The sequence below is a fragment of the Drosophila willistoni genome (assembly GCF_018902025.1).
Source record: "Drosophila willistoni isolate 14030-0811.24 chromosome 2L unlocalized genomic scaffold, UCI_dwil_1.1 Seg168, whole genome shotgun sequence".
Classification (NCBI taxonomy): Eukaryota; Metazoa; Arthropoda; class Insecta; order Diptera; family Drosophilidae; genus Drosophila; species Drosophila willistoni.
Window position 1 is genome coordinate 5,740,912 of NW_025814047.1, and position 15,171 is coordinate 5,756,082.

At 35.6% G+C, this 15,171-nt stretch overlaps 4 protein-coding genes and 1 long non-coding RNA gene across 8 annotated transcripts; 3 read left to right on the forward strand and 2 right to left on the reverse strand.

Annotated features, from left to right (window-relative positions):
• The first annotated feature begins 251 nt into the window (after positions 1–251).
• On the forward strand, positions 252–3,726 carry LOC6641054 (high mobility group protein D). The gene is made up of 3 exons (XM_002063872.4): positions 252–268; positions 2,295–2,496; positions 2,598–3,726. Exons 2-3 carry the CDS (start codon positions 2,347–2,349, stop codon positions 2,781–2,783), a joined length of 336 nt encoding a protein of 111 aa, XP_002063908.1. The 5' UTR covers positions 252–268; positions 2,295–2,346; the 3' UTR covers positions 2,784–3,726.
• Positions 3,727–4,283: 557 nt separating this feature from the next.
• On the reverse strand, positions 4,284–5,474 carry LOC124459936. Its single transcript, XR_006953892.1, has 2 exons — positions 4,844–5,474; positions 4,284–4,786 (listed from the first exon to the last, which is right to left on the reverse strand). It is a non-coding gene; the product is annotated as an uncharacterized LOC124459936 (long non-coding RNA).
• A 1,492-nt stretch (positions 5,475–6,966) lies between these two features.
• On the reverse strand, positions 6,967–10,794 carry LOC6641055 (transport and Golgi organization protein 11). Of its 4 annotated transcripts, none has more exons than XM_002063873.4 (3): positions 10,686–10,794; positions 9,828–10,540; positions 6,967–7,306 (listed from the first exon to the last, which is right to left on the reverse strand). In XM_002063873.4, exons 2-3 carry the CDS (start codon positions 10,377–10,379, stop codon positions 7,016–7,018), a joined length of 843 nt encoding a protein of 280 aa, XP_002063909.1. In that variant the 5' UTR covers positions 10,380–10,540; positions 10,686–10,794; the 3' UTR covers positions 6,967–7,015. The 4 variants fall into 4 exon arrangements, with proteins under 4 accessions (XP_002063909.1, XP_023030749.1, XP_046865752.1 ...); XM_023174981.2 differs by having other exon boundaries at positions 9,903–10,540; positions 10,686–10,766; XM_047009796.1 differs by lacking the exon at positions 10,686–10,794 and having other exon boundaries at positions 9,828–10,659.
• Positions 7,440–8,561, forward strand: LOC6641056 (MIT domain-containing protein 1). The gene has a single exon (XM_002063874.3). The coding sequence runs from the start codon at positions 7,541–7,543 to the stop codon at positions 8,447–8,449; it is 909 nt and encodes a 302-aa protein (XP_002063910.1). The 5' UTR covers positions 7,440–7,540; the 3' UTR covers positions 8,450–8,561.
• Positions 10,795–11,486: 692 nt separating the features above from the next.
• Positions 11,487–14,593, forward strand: LOC6641057 (lamin-B receptor). The gene is made up of 3 exons (XM_002063875.3): positions 11,487–11,674; positions 11,887–12,198; positions 12,264–14,593. The coding sequence occupies exons 2-3, from the start codon at positions 11,911–11,913 to the stop codon at positions 14,070–14,072; spliced, it is 2,097 nt and encodes a 698-aa protein (XP_002063911.1). The 5' UTR covers positions 11,487–11,674; positions 11,887–11,910; the 3' UTR covers positions 14,073–14,593.
• Positions 14,594–15,171: the final 578 nt, after the last annotated feature.

Genomic DNA, 15,171 nt, shown 5'->3' on the forward strand with positions numbered 1-15,171 from the left:
GTTTTATTTGTTTTTACATTGTTATTTATCTTGTATTCCGTTTTAACATTTATTTTCACTCTCTCACGCGCTCTCTCATGCTCTCTCTCTCGCTCTCTTTCTGTGTGTTTCTTCTTACCTCTCCGCTCCCCTGTTGATGACATTGCTGCTGCTGCCGCTGGCTCTGCCGGCATCGCAGATTTTTTTTTTTTTTTTTTACCTACTCGCTTTCCTTTTGCCGAACGACGCTAAGGTCCGTACAGTACAATTTGAGCAACTCACGAATAAGGTTGGTGAATTCTTCTAATAAAAATAATAATTGTGCAAAATCACATACACACAGAAAAACATTGATTAATGGAAACAAAAAATAATACAAAAAAAAAAAACAAAACAGTGTTATCTACAAGACTTTGTGTGAAAAATAACGACTTTTAAACTCAGTTTTGCCTATAAATTCATAAGATTTCTCTGAAAACGAGGTTTCTCATTATTTTTTTTTCTTGTTTTACATTTTCGCCTCTTGACTACATACTGTTAGTTTTAGAATGTGTTAATATATGTATTGTGGCTGGAACAACAAAAAAAGAAGAAAAAAACAGAAAAAAGCAAAAATTTCAGTGCTGGGGCTGTACCCCATATAGAGTTGAGTCGACGAGAGAAAGCAAAGGCAAAAAGCGCTTGGTCTGCTTCGTTCGTCGAGTGTGTGTTAAGTATGCGTGTGTCTGCTGTGCTCCTCTAGTACAAGATGGCTGCCTACAAGAAAAAGAAACGAAAATGTCTCAGCATTATTTCATCAAAAAAAGAAAAACTTTTGTTTAACTTTTGTTTAATTGTTTCAAAGCGCGCGCCATAGATCAAAAATGCGCGCCTTTTTATGTTTCTCATATATAATTTTTTCTGCATAGTTTTCTATATATTTGCTGTATTTGTTTTTCTCTTTTAATTCGCCGGTTCCGCAGAGAGCGAGAGAGCACAGTTAGCGAGAGAGAGTAAAAGATAAAAAGAGAGGCATTTTGTTAGAGCTGCCAACAAAGGTTCATTTTCTATTGGTTCTTATCAAAATATTACAACCAAAATATACAGTTTAAACTAAAACAAAGTTTTTTTTTTTTTTAAAAGATTTTACAATTTGTACCTAGTTTTTTGTTTCACCTTTAACTATATATTTATCTGTATACACACGTAAATACTTGAAACGAGTTTCTCTCTACAAACGAACTAGTTCCGTTACCTACCCCCCCCTCGCAAACAGCCTACGCTTGAAAACATCTGCCGCGTTTTCTTTGCATCTCTGCTAACGTCGCTGCTTCTGATACTTCTGCTCTGCTGTGTGTGCCTTCGTTTTGTTCAGCGCAAAGCAAAACCGTACAGTTATATTCAAGTAGTACACGAGCAAGGTTGGTTTTTTGGTGCAATTCCCTTTGCCAAAATAAAAAAAAATATAAAGTTTAATAAAAATAAGAAAGAAAAAGATACAATCTATTAGCAAACGTTTAAAATAAACAACATTGAAAGTGGAGTTCCTAATAAGTGCTAGTAAAACAAACAACATGTCTTAACTAAAAGCAAACTTTTTGGTGTAACTTGGCTTGTGTACAGCCCCAGCAATTACACAAATACAGACGGCATTTAAATAATTAATTTAATTTTTGCCATTTCTGTAAAGTTTTTCTTTAATAAATTCTTTTTTTTTTCTGTTTGGTTGGCTAGCATTTTTTCTTTCAATCTCGCTTCGTTGAGAGCGCGCGCCTGTACCCCAGTGTATTACGCTGCATACAGAAAAAGAAAAAAGTGTGGCCATTTGCCTTAGAGCAACACTCGTTGGTGTTTTCACCTAAATCGAGCTTGTGTGTGTTAAATTATTAAAAAATTTTGCTTAATTAAAAATTAAATATTTTCACTCTATATTAATTATGCGCACTGCAATTAATTACATGGAAATTATTGAGTGGCGCGCGCGTTTAAGTTTAATTGAAATTGGAAAATGATAAGAGCGCGCGCGCGCAATTTATGCGCTGGTCTCTCTCTCTCTCTCTCTCTCTTTCTCTCTTCGGTTGTGGTCTGCTTGACGCCTGGCTTGGACGCTTGTATAGCCATCTCTCTTTTCAATAAGTATTAGTAGTAAAGGGAGAGTATCACAGTAAGAGAGGGAGAGAGAGAGAGAGAGAGGGAGCAAGCTTAGGCAACGCCGTCAGCCATTGGGTTTTTGTTGAACGTCGGCAGCTGCTGCTACTTTGCGTTAACGTTTATTGTTGTTGTTATTGAAGAAATATGGCGCTAACTTTTTTTTGCGGTTTTTCTTCTACTTGCAGCTCTTCTCTTCTTAATTACATTTTGAAATTACATTAAAAAACATAATATAAAATGGCCGATAAACCAAAACGCCCACTCTCCGCCTACATGCTGTGGCTTAACAGTGCCCGCGACTCGATCAAGCGTGAGAATCCTGGCATTAAGGTTACCGAGGTCGCCAAACGTGGTGGTGAATTATGGCGGGCCATGAAGGACAAGTCGGTGAGTAATCAATCCATCAAACAAACAAATACTAAAACAAAACCACATTTTGAAACTCAAACTAAAATTGATCAATTTTTTGTTTCTTTCCCCCGCTTTAGGAATGGGAGGCAAAGGCTGCCAAGGCCAAGGATGACTATGATCGTGCCGTCAAAGAATTTGAGGCCAATGGTGGCAGCAGTGCTGCCAATGGCGGTGCCAAGAAACGATCAAAACCAACGAAAAAGGTGGCAAAGAAGAGCAAGAAGGATGATTCCGATGAGGATGATGATGATGAAAGCGAGTAGATATTGTATTTGATAATTGAAATACACTCTCTTCTCTCACCACCACCACCACCAACAACAACACACACTCTCTTCAAAATGTAACAAAAAATAGAAAACACAAACTCATCGACAAGTCACAATCAATAAGGGAATTGCAAGGATTCTCACAAAAAAAAACTCCATTTAAATAGATTACAAATCCATAAACACACACACATAAACACATATACACACACAAAAGAAGAGCGAACAGAATAATGTATTTATAAATAAGAATTTAAGTTTATTGTAGTCGTTTCTTTTTAATATACCTTTATATATACAAAAAGAAGAAGGAGACAAAAACCCATCATCATAATATGAGAGAACAAAAACAAAAAAAAAAGCAAGGAACACAATTTTTGTAAGAAGCAAAAGAAAGTCAAGAATGAGCGCGTCTTTCTTTCCCTCCACGTTGTCCCTCTTTGCGGGGATCGTGGGTGGGGGTGAAGCGTGCCGAGGCGATGATTTATCTAAAATTGTAAAGTAATTCCAATTAAAACAAAACAAAAAAAAAAAACAAACGAAAAAAAAAACAAGAAAAAAAACTAAATAAAACAAAGAATTATATTAAAAAAACGAAAAAAAAACAAACAAATAAGAATTGTAAAAACCCCAAGTTTTGGAGTATAGAAGAAGATTTCACAGTTATTGCAGAGAGCCAACGAGAGAGAGAAATGGAGAAGGAGAGGATTTGGATCCAAATGTTCTTTTTTTTTCGTTTTGGGGAATATATTTATATGTATACAAAATGTATAAAAAGTATAGCGAAATACCAATTGTAACATTTAAACATTTTTTGATGTGGAAGAGAGTGTACAAAAAAAAAGATAAACGAAATTTCGCTCAGGTTTATTCGCAAATATTCTCACACTTCCCCACTCCCAAAAACAACAAACAATTCCCTCAAATTTCTCCTTCACCTTACCCGAAACCCAAAAAAAAAAAAAAAAAAACCAATACGTTCGTCTTGTTAGCTAAAGATTTATATAGCAGAAGCGTGTAAGAAAAAAGATAAAGTCATGATGTTATGGAGCTGATGTAACTGCATTTAATCGGTAGACTTAATTTAATAACAACAACTATATACGATGACGACGACGACGATGAAGCAGGGCAGTTTGAATAAAAACATATTTTTTTCGGCAAAAAAAAAAAAACTAAGAGTTTTATTTTCATGGAGTTCTAGTCCGTATCTAGATTATAGGACAAAATACAAATTTGTTTTTAAATAGAAAACTTAATTTATCTTTAAGTCCTTTTAGTTGAGGCATTATGAAAATCATCGTTAGAGAAAAATTGAAAATTAGACTTTGTAAAATCGTTTCTTTTCGATTTTGAATTAGTTTATTCTTATTTTAATTGGTTGAAGATAACTTAAATTCATTTTAGTATAGCATAGATCACTTTTTTCGGCTAAAAACGATATATTACCTCTTGAACTATTAATATTTCAATACCCAAGAACTATTTCCTATTTAAATTACCGCAAAACTGATTTTTGTCAAGCTGTAATCATATTTAACGACCTAAATGTCCTTTTTGATACTCTTTACGTCTAAATGGCATATAATTTGATTAAAAACAGAATATTTTAAACGTTAATGGATAATGGTAAAGAAGGTGGATTAAAGAAGTAACGTCCAACTTGTTTAAAATTTGTTTAACAGTTTTTGTTGTCATCTTTCTGGGTTTATGGTAAAATAGGGTTTATAATCAAAGAAAGACAGAATTTAGAAATTTTACTCTCGTAAGCTCAAATTACAAATTTCAAATTCCAAAAGTACAATTCCCAAGATATTCTTTTTCTTCGAATTCGGGGCAAATTCCCCTTCAATCGCATGGACCGCCGTATCCATTGAATAAATAAATTAAAAATTTAGATTTTCGAATAAAAAAACACAAATCAGTTGATCAAAGCGAAAATATGACTTCATTAGTAAGATTGAAATCAAAGTTAAATGAGTTTCGACCTATTGGGGCTAATATGTACCGATTTTGTTTGAATTTTCAATAACAAAGGCCAACAAAACTCTTACCCAGAGACCAGAATACAATATTTTATAGGATTATGAATTCGAGTCCGACGTCCGAATGTTTAGATTGGCTTTGGGATTAGGGTATATAGTATTTCAAAAGCTAAGATAAAACACTTTTGTTTTAGACATCTGCAAGGATCATTTTCCAACATTTCTTAAAGTAAATGTATTCGAACAGGGTTAAGTTTGAATGAATGCGAAAGATACCAGCAAATTAATATCTACGGATTTAAGATCTTCATCATTATGATAGCATAATAGCTTACTGAGTAAAAGGAATGAGTATAAAGGAAAAATCTAAACGAATGAATTCAAATAAGTTAATGACACTAAATTCAAAACAAGGCCCTGAGAGTCATGTCCGATGCCAACATTCTTACGTTCAATCCACAGTACGCTGGGAATTCCATGGGTAACGGACGAAATTACAAGGCTGACCAGAGCCCACCTGGACCGCCTTGACAGGCACTTGAATCCCCTGGCCATCAATTTGCTTGACAACAGTTCTACCACCAGACGACTAAGAAGGCTCCACGTTCTTGACCTGTCGCATGGAGTGGACTAAACAACAGCTTGCTCCCACCCCCCTATTAATCCAATTCTCATCATTTTGAAATTTTAAAATTATAAAATGTTATATGTACCTTTTCTTTTTACATGTATAACCTTCCAAATGTCCCGTTTGTCACTGATTTTCGCTGATTACCCACTTTTTGGATAGATTGCAGAAAGAGGACTCTCCCCGCAATTCTTGAATTGCTAAATTCTTCATGGCTTCCTCTAAAGTTTATGTTAAGTATGGTCCTATACTTTATATATTTAAAACTTTCTTACAGAACTGAATAAGTTAAGTCCAAGATTAAATACATATAAGCATTAAGCAAAGTATGGCAGCCTTTTAAGGCAATGTTTTTAAATGAATTTTGATTTCAAAAAAGTAAAATGGAAACTATCCTTTCACAGATGGATTAAATTACATAAATTATGAAAAACAAAATTTTAGAGAAATTTCATTGAAAGTTGAAACAATTAGTCCTAAAATGTCTCAAAGTTAACACTCAAGGATAAAGTGCATCAAGGCATTGAATATTTACTTGAGATATATACATTCAGTATCATATTGAAGCAAAATAAAAGGGTCTTAATTCATATATCTTTATATTGTTTAATTATGCCATTGAAGTGACGTTTTAATGCTCTTTATCTTGGTATTGGGACAGTAAGGAATTAAAAAATTCATTCGACATTTTCAACCTTATTCATTAAGGTTCTAAAGTTCTTGTTAGTTTCCTAATCATTCAAACCACTAATTGTGTTTATAAGATTGTTAATAACTTTTAGAACAATATTTTGTTGTTTAAGCTACTTTCCATTTGATTTTTATTGAATGCTCAGTGTTTGTTTAAATGTATTCATTTATTAAATCGATTCACATGGCTAAATACTAAAAAAATGATTTCCAAGTAATATCTTCAACATTCTCTTATTTTTGGTTAGATGAAAGTGAATTGGGATTGCTTGTTATGTGTTTAGTTTTTATATATATTATATATTTATAATTTTTGTTTATCTAATTGGTAGGTAGTTATTTTTTTTATCATATATATTATGTATAATCGTATGGGATACAAATACCACTTTTTTCTGTTTCGCTTTGGGATTACTAATTAATTAATGTTTAACAACAATTGGTTTCAGGTTTTTGCTTCCTTTTCATGTTTTTTGTTTTCAATTAATTCTAGAAATAGTTTAAAAATAAGCACACATATGACATTTTTCACTTTTTTTTTTTTTGGGATCTCTTCAGATCATTTTCTTTTTTGTTCACAAAAATGGGATTGGTTTTCGTTATTAAAGCTTAGTTTTGGTGGTAAATTAATGTTGTTGCATCTATTCAAAATTGTTGTTGTTGTGAATGTTGCGCTTATTTATTAAGACAGGATGTAGAGGAAGAACCTTAAAAATTTAACAAAACTATGGCAAACGAGAAAAAAATTAAATTATCGTCTCTCTCAGAGCCAAACCGCAAAAGAAAAATGAAAAAAAATAACTATAGATAACATTTTTGAACTTGAAATTAAAATGTTGTAGATGTCCAAGTTGTTGTTGTTGCTGTTGTTGCTTGTTGATGATGATCATGTGTTGCCCCCCCGCGTCGGTCTTTTATAATTTTTAGTTGCGATTCAACCAGAATATGGTCTTTAGAACAAAATATGCCAAGCCCAGGCAATAGACAATCTTTTCACGCTGAACACGTTGCTCATTATTGATCTCGATATTAAGGACTCGGCGATTCAGTTTGGCCAATTGGCGACGTAAGTACAAGATCTCCTCGTGGGGTGTCAGCTCGCCCATGGGTGTGCCTTCACGTTGGGCCAGAAGGGAAGAGTCCAGATTGTATTGCGTCTGATGTTGTTGATGTTGCGGAAGCTGCGAACGTTTGCTGGCACTGCCCGTGGTAAGCTAAAGAGAAACGGAGACAAAAGCTGGTTAGAAAGGACTATAAAGAAATTTATAAATAAATATATTCGCCTACATTAGATTTTGGATAGACCATTTTGAAAATATATACATATATGAAATATATATCAAATATTATTTCAATTCAATTGACATACAACAACAGAGTAAAATAAATTCCTATACTAGAAAAATTTCAATAAAATTTTCTGTCCCACCGCACCATCTGAAATCACAATGTCCTGCAAAACAACAAATTTTCTTCCCCCCGACGAGGAGGCAGAGGATTTACCCAAATTGGAGTCCATAATCAATGCCTTGAAATGTGAACAAAGTGGCCATATTATGGAGGCCATACTCCTCTATGAGGAGAGCATCCACAAGCTGAACCAAATGGCCACAGCTGAGCCGAATAAAAAGCAATTGTGTGGCAAATATCTCAAGACATACGAGAGTCGTGCCAAACAATTGCGGGATCAGGTTAAAACGCATTTGCATGCGAGCAAATTGTTGGATCACTTAAGTATCGAACGGGATGCTCGTGGCAGAAGCTATCAGCGTCTATTTGGTCCATATTTGGATGATAGTGTCAAGGAGGCCCATTTAAATGAACCTCATCTTACGGAGCAGCAACATTATCGTAATCTAGTGAATTTTTTCGAAGTTCTTGTCAAGAATTGTCGTTATCTGAAGTATATACGTCTGACAACACGGCCCGATCCAGTTGTCCCCAAGAATCAAATGCATATATTGCAGCAAATACGTTCCGATTTGGCCACTGGCAATATACAAATGAATTTCCAACTCGATGATACTCTACACGATCGTAAGATTGTCCTTAGCTCCGGAGTAGTCATTAAAATTGGACGTGGTTTGCATTATTTTGAGAATTGCGAGGATATTCATTCGTTGGGCATGTGTGATTTTGATTTTCGCAAATGTCTGGCCACCGACGTGGATATATGGAAGTGTCGTGCCTTTGCCAAGAGGCCACGCATCACAGATCACGAGGATCAGGTTGACGATCGAAATGATGACGAAGACAATGATGATGATGATGAGTATCAAGAGCGTTGCTCCAAAGATGACAGCAGGCAGAGGGCAACAGCTGCAGCCATGTCGCATGCTGCCTACTCCAGTGAATAAACTTTAAATGAAACACTCAACACTCACTTCTTCTTTTCTGGCACTACAAGTAAATATCATGTTAGAACTTTATACACGATATGATCATTAAATTCTAAAATATTCTACTCAATTTGCAAATAACTGAAGTATTATAACTGAATAATTCAAGTTCTTTGGCTCAAACTATAAGATCAGAACATTTCGAATTCAGTTTAGTAAAAAAAAGTATCTTAACATATTGGGAACTATAACAAAATCAAGAGGGTGATCTATTGTGGGGTCTTCAAGTAATAAATTTTCGAATGACATTGTCTTGAAATCAAGACAATAGAAAATTGCCAGTTTCCCGCTTTGTAAGGAGAAATTTCCCACTGTGTCTTGAACTATAGTAAAAAAAAAACTTTTTTTGTGAGGAAACTATATGAACTTTTTGTTACTTAAGGTCGAGAAAGGCTAATTCGCTCAGTTTTTCGGTTTAGGTAAGGGAAATTTAAAAGGAAACTTTTTTATAAGAAAACTATATGAAATTTTCTTTAGTTAATGATTAAGAAAAGCAAAATGGGTTAGTTTTTATGCATTTGGATAGGCAATTTTGAACTATAGTTCAACAGGAAACTTTTTATTAGAAAACAATGTGAAATTTTCTTTAGTTAAGGATCGAGAAAAGCTAAATCGATCAGTCTTTCCGCTTTAGAAGAGGGAAATTTTAAAATTTTCATCATATAACTTGAAACAAAAGCCCAAAGTGCAACTTTTTCTTGGAAAAACAATAGGAAATTTTCTACAGTTATGATCAAGATCGTGTTTTTATAGCTTAACCTGTTAAGAAGCGAATCTAAATGCGAAATTTAAGAAATTTCAGCCACATATGCATATTAATAAACATCAATCCCAATTTCATTTCAGGTCCCAGTTTTTCTGATTTGCCCTCTACATAGGCATTCACTAAACATTTTTGGATGCAATCGAAATATAATTGATAGATTAGACTAAAATGGTTCCCTTGTAGGGCAAACTAGATCACTGAAAGATCCAAGAATTGATTTAAAAGTTCGAAAATCGCCAGATCTATAGGAGAATTCGCTATTTTAGCAGTCCAAAAGGTAAATAAATCAATCATTGAGAAGGAAATTTCCTCATATTGGATCTGTAGCTGAATTAGTTTACATTTTTCCATATATTCACCTAATTTCAAATAAATTCTACTCATTTAAATTGTTGTTAACCTTATCAATAAAAAGCAAATTGATTACGCTAAGCTTAGTATAAGCGATTAGCGTCATATTACCGCACTTTGATATGTGCTTTCTAATCTTTCCATGTGCATATACAAATTGCCCCGAATATCGAAGAAATTTCGTCATAAATTGCTTGTTGTTGTTGTTATCTCTTTTACCTGTGAATCGGATTCAACTGAATTGGCATCGTTATTGGTATGGAAACCCATGCGGGCATGACCATTGGCTCTTACATATTGTGTGGCATGTAATTCATCATCCTCATCATCGTCATTGTCATTGTGATGGTATCTGGGTCGAGATAGTGGGGAATTCTCCTCCGATGCAGATGGGAAATGATGATCCGTCAGTGTGATGACACGCGGTGGTGTCTGTACTCGTGCATAGCCCGCAGAAGGTGGATTTTTGGGTAATATGGAGTTCTCCAATTGAATCTCACGTGGAGCCGAACGCGTTTCCAAGTGTTGATTGTGCCCCAGGACGACAATACGTTCGGGTACATTCATATCGATTTTATCATGATAATTCCAGGAGTGAATTAAACCATTTTGATTCGATAGCAAGAGATCTTCATCGGAATATTCACCGGTGGCCTTTATACGTTTCGGTACACGCATTTTGTCATTGATCTCATGGGCGAATTTTGCATCCGTATAGAGATCATCGTCCAGTCCATTGAACATTGGAGTCGGCGACTGTGGGGTAACCATATTTTGTCTCTCTCTCTCTCTCTGCCTCTCACGCTTGTTCTCTCCGGGATTGTGTTATGGGGGGATGCAGCTGTTCTTCTTTCTCTTCCTCGTCGTCTTTTGGCAACAAGCAGCAGGCGTTTGTTTTTTGTTTTTTTTTAGATCTTATTCAACTTTTTTCTCTGGGAGGCGTTGAGAGAGACGTTTTTTTTGGGAAAGAAAAATTATACGAAAACAATTAGCATTTGGAATTTTGGTTCTTGCAACATTTTGCGCTGTGTGTTGTAGGTGTGAGTGTGTGTGCGTAACTGTTTATGTAATACTTACAATATTAATGTTTTCCTTTTACACAATTGACAAGGAAAACTTCGTCTAGATTTATGAATTTTTCAAGTTTTTTTTTTTTTGGTTTTTTTCTTTTGTTATGTGTGCGGAGCAGTGTGACCAGATGGGTCCAAAAACTGCTATGCTTATAATTAGGGTGGCCCAAACAGTTGTAAGCAAACGATAGTTGTTAATAATAGATTTAAATTAGACAACGATAGCTTTAGTTTAGCGATAATAAAGTTTTAAGAAGTTTCATTTTCCATCGAAAATTATATTTGAAAATGAGAGAAATTCAACTAACCAGCGGAACCTTTCAATACAATTTATCGACAGTTTCGATAAAAAATCAGTTCAAATTTTGCTCACTTAAACTGTTAATTTCTTTACCGGTTTTTATAAGTAAAGTCTATATGACTTTATTTTAAATACAATAATTCATTTGTATTTATTATGAACATTTTTATAATAACTTTAAGTATAAGAAATTAAATAAAAATGTTAAAAAAGTTAGTAGTTGTTTAACTATTAATATTAATATATTTGGAACCAAATGGCACATCGATACTTCTTTCAACAAGAAAAGCATCAAAAAGCGCTTAATAGATACAAAAAATTCGAATATCAAATTAAAACAACAAATTTATTAATTTTTAATTTCGGAATTGGTTGCGAGCTGATAAAACATATTTTGGCGCCTAACTCATTTTGAGCTGTTAACGTCTCAGGCTGTACTGTTAAGCGCAACTCTAACGACTGTTAACAGCAACACATTGCCGCGAGTTGGCCTTCCTCATTTTACAACAAAAAAAGTATTCTACTGTCGACGCCGCCGCTTTTGGACGCGCGTCTATTTCTGTTTTTATTTTAAATATAAAGTGTATTTACGCGTTGAAAATATATATAAAGTGTTTAAATTATACAAATTGTGGATATTAAAGTGTTTAACAAGAATATTCTTGTTAACAAATTGAACAACATTGCTGGAAATTGTAAGTAAAAAGTGTTATGGAAGTCTGCGCTGCTGTCAGCGTCGCTGTCGACGCAACCGGGTACAGTTGCTGTTGGCGCGTAAACTGTGAATCTGTGTGTATGAATGTGTGTGAGTGTGTGTGATAGTGTGCGGGAGAGAGAACTAAAAATAAAATAAGCCAGTTTAAAGAGCGAGACAAAGATACTGATAATAATTATATATATTACACAGGACAAAAGAATTTTGTAAGAAATTATGGATCGAAGGCTAAGAAGGCCACGAAAAACGGAGGATTTGCCTGCAGCAGCTCCTCCAACATCTGCCAGTCTTTTGCCAATATCTTCGAAGCGTGCCGGCTCTATAACCACCCGTACACGTGCTTCACCCTCTGGCATAGTCAAGGTCGCTCCACCAGTGGATCAGGATTTACGGCCGCGTACCCGTCGCTCCAGTCGTGGACCACCCACAGTGGCTGCAGCAGCCCCACCACCCCTAATCAAGGCCAGTGTAAAGGTTCCCACACCCATACGAGAGGTGCCAGAGGTAGGTCTGATTTCTAAACGACATCCTTTCCCTCTTACTAATCCAGATATCTGTCCTTTCCTAAGGTTCCTTCACCGGTGCGTCAATCTACTAGCAATTTACCCATGACCCTGACCACAAATACATCGAGTCGGGCGCCAAATAAATCTCTAATAACCAATTCGGTTAATAGTAACAGTTTTAGCACCACCACCACGACCACAACTAGCCAACATATATTGATACAACACGAGGGCGACACTGGTGGTGCGGAAGTGGATACGGAATCCATACGTAAACGTCTGACAGAACGTTTACGTCGCTCTGTATCCAAGACTATCTCAAATCTAACCAATACCGAAGGCAGTCGCTATAGTCGCAGTGTCTCACGTTCGGTCTATGGCGAGGAAGATGATGGCAAATCATCGAAACGTAGTTACTCCACAGGAATTGAAGAGGACTCGCTGGATGAGGAGGACGATGTACAGGAGGATAATTTCAAGAGTTTTCAACGCGGTCAAACAGCAAGTCCTCAACTTAATGTGGATTGCCGTAAGCTACAGACACCAAGAGAATTTGGTGGTTGGCTGGGTGCAGTTTTCCTTCTCCTCTTTGTGCCCAGTTGGGTGTACTATCTAACCTGGAGTTGCACGTCACGCAATAGTTGTCAATTTAAGCGTGTGAATCTCACCGCTCTCGTGGATTGGTCATATCTGGGACGTCAAGTGTTCCAAAATCATGTCATTGGCGTTTATGTGGCCTATCAAGTTGTGGTATTTCTGCTGGTGGCCCTTCTGCCTGGACGTCGTGTGCATTTAACCCGAGAAACATATACATTTAATGCACTGGGCGTGGCAGTGACCCTCTTACTTGCTGGCGGATTGGCGGAATATCTAAAATATCCTGTCGTGAATTTCGTACTACGCCATTATTTGAGATTCTGCATCTATGGACTGATTAGTGCCTTTGTGGCTGCTCTATGGAGCTATTGGCGTGTGGATACCACTAAATATAATGTCCTGCGTCAGACATTGACCAACGATTATGGACGAAGTGGTGAATTTATGATAGATTTCGCCTTGGGCCGTCAATTGAATCCCAAATGGTTGGGTCGTGTCGATTGGAAGCAATACTATTATCGCCTCTCAATGGTAACCACTCTGATATATGCCTCTTGCTATATCTATCAGATTTTACAATGGCCCAAATGGCCAGTTGCGGAGAATGCCGAGGAAGAGCAAGTTGGAGGTTTCTTGTATTTGGTCAACTATTTCTATCAGAATGTAAACTATGATAAGGGCTCTTTGTTATGTGCCAGTTGCCTATTGGCCTATATCTTGGATGCCATAATCTTTGAGCATCATTTGAGTTCATCCTTTGAGCTGCAACATGAGGGTTACGGTTGTCTCTTACTTCTCCGCTATGCCTCCACCCCATATCTCCTATCCGGAGTAACTAAATATTTCTATGAGCAACGTGTACCCATTACCTGTTGGTATGCACCCATTGGAGTGGTTCTCCTCCTTCTGGTGGGTCTCTTTGTGAAACGTTTTAGCTGTGCATACAAGTACAAATATCGCCTAAACTCACAGAGTCCCATATTTGCCAATATCGAGACTATACACACCTATCAGGGCAGTCGGTTGCTCTTGAGTGGCCTGTGGGGACATTTGCGTCAACCCAATTATCTGGGTGACATCATTGCTCTTGTGGCTCTGGGTACTCCCATGGTCATGCGCCCCGCTTGGCCTCCATTGTTGGGTTTGGCTTTGCTCGTTCTGGTTCTCTTGCATCGTGCCACCCGGGCTAATGTTAGGAATCAGGAGCGTTATCACTCTTCATGGCATCGCTATTGCTCGCAAGTGCGTTACTATATTCTACCCAAGATCTTTTAAAATCAAACAAAGGACTTTTGTGTGTATGTCCATTTTTTTTTTCGTCTGATTTTTTATTTTATTTTTAGTTATTTTGCCCACCGATTTTTAGGACGTTAGCCCGCATTTTTTCGAATTTGTATATATTATATATTCATGAAATCCTCAAAAAAAACCAAAAAACAAAAAAAACTCCCATCTCCAATTCACCCAATTGATTAGTACAAAATTATTTTTCATCCCCCCTCCCCGCACCCAAAAAAAGGGAAAGTTCATTTATATTTTTTATTTGTGTACACTTAGCTAAAGAAAAGAAAAAAACAAAAAGGACAAACTATGATTACATTTATTTGATTTAAGTAAAATTACATTTAGTCTATAACTTTATATTTTATGCCTAAATCTATCTAAAGCAAATTTAAACAAAACAAAAAAAACCTTAAATAACCTAGGATCTATGTAAATAGCAGTAATATTATCATATTTACATTTTATATTAATAAATCTTATATAACTTATAAACTTTAGTTTCTAAAGTTTAAGAAAATTTAGTTAATTATTTGGCTAATGGGTTGGAAACACGATTTTACAGAATTTTAAAAGTAGCAGAAGTCACTACTTAAATAATTAAAACAAAAAATTAAATAATAAAATGCAAAAATCGGCCGCAAAGTAATTTGTTTTCATAATGTTTTGGATTCTTAGTTCTGTGTAATTATTGTTTTCGATCGGGAAACTAGAGAAAGTATTTATTTATTTTGCAAGCATTATTAACAAAAATTTTGTATAGTATTATGAATGATTTTGTTAATAAGATTGTTTTTGACTTGAGAACTGCTCTTGACGTGAACTCTGATTTGAGAATTATTTATTGATGGAAAAGTTATAGGTTTGAATGGGATTTTAATAAGATAATAAGATAAACTAGTTATGCTTCAAGGGTGTATAGTAATATTTTCCCCCAAAAGTATGCAAGGAAAACACAAACTATAAAGGTCAAGATAATGTTTTATGACATGAATAAGCTCAAATTAGAACAGTTTCTTAATCCCGATTGAAAAGATTTGTTGCAATTGTTTTAAAGCAAGGGTGGGCACGAAAATTTAACTTGGGAGCCAGA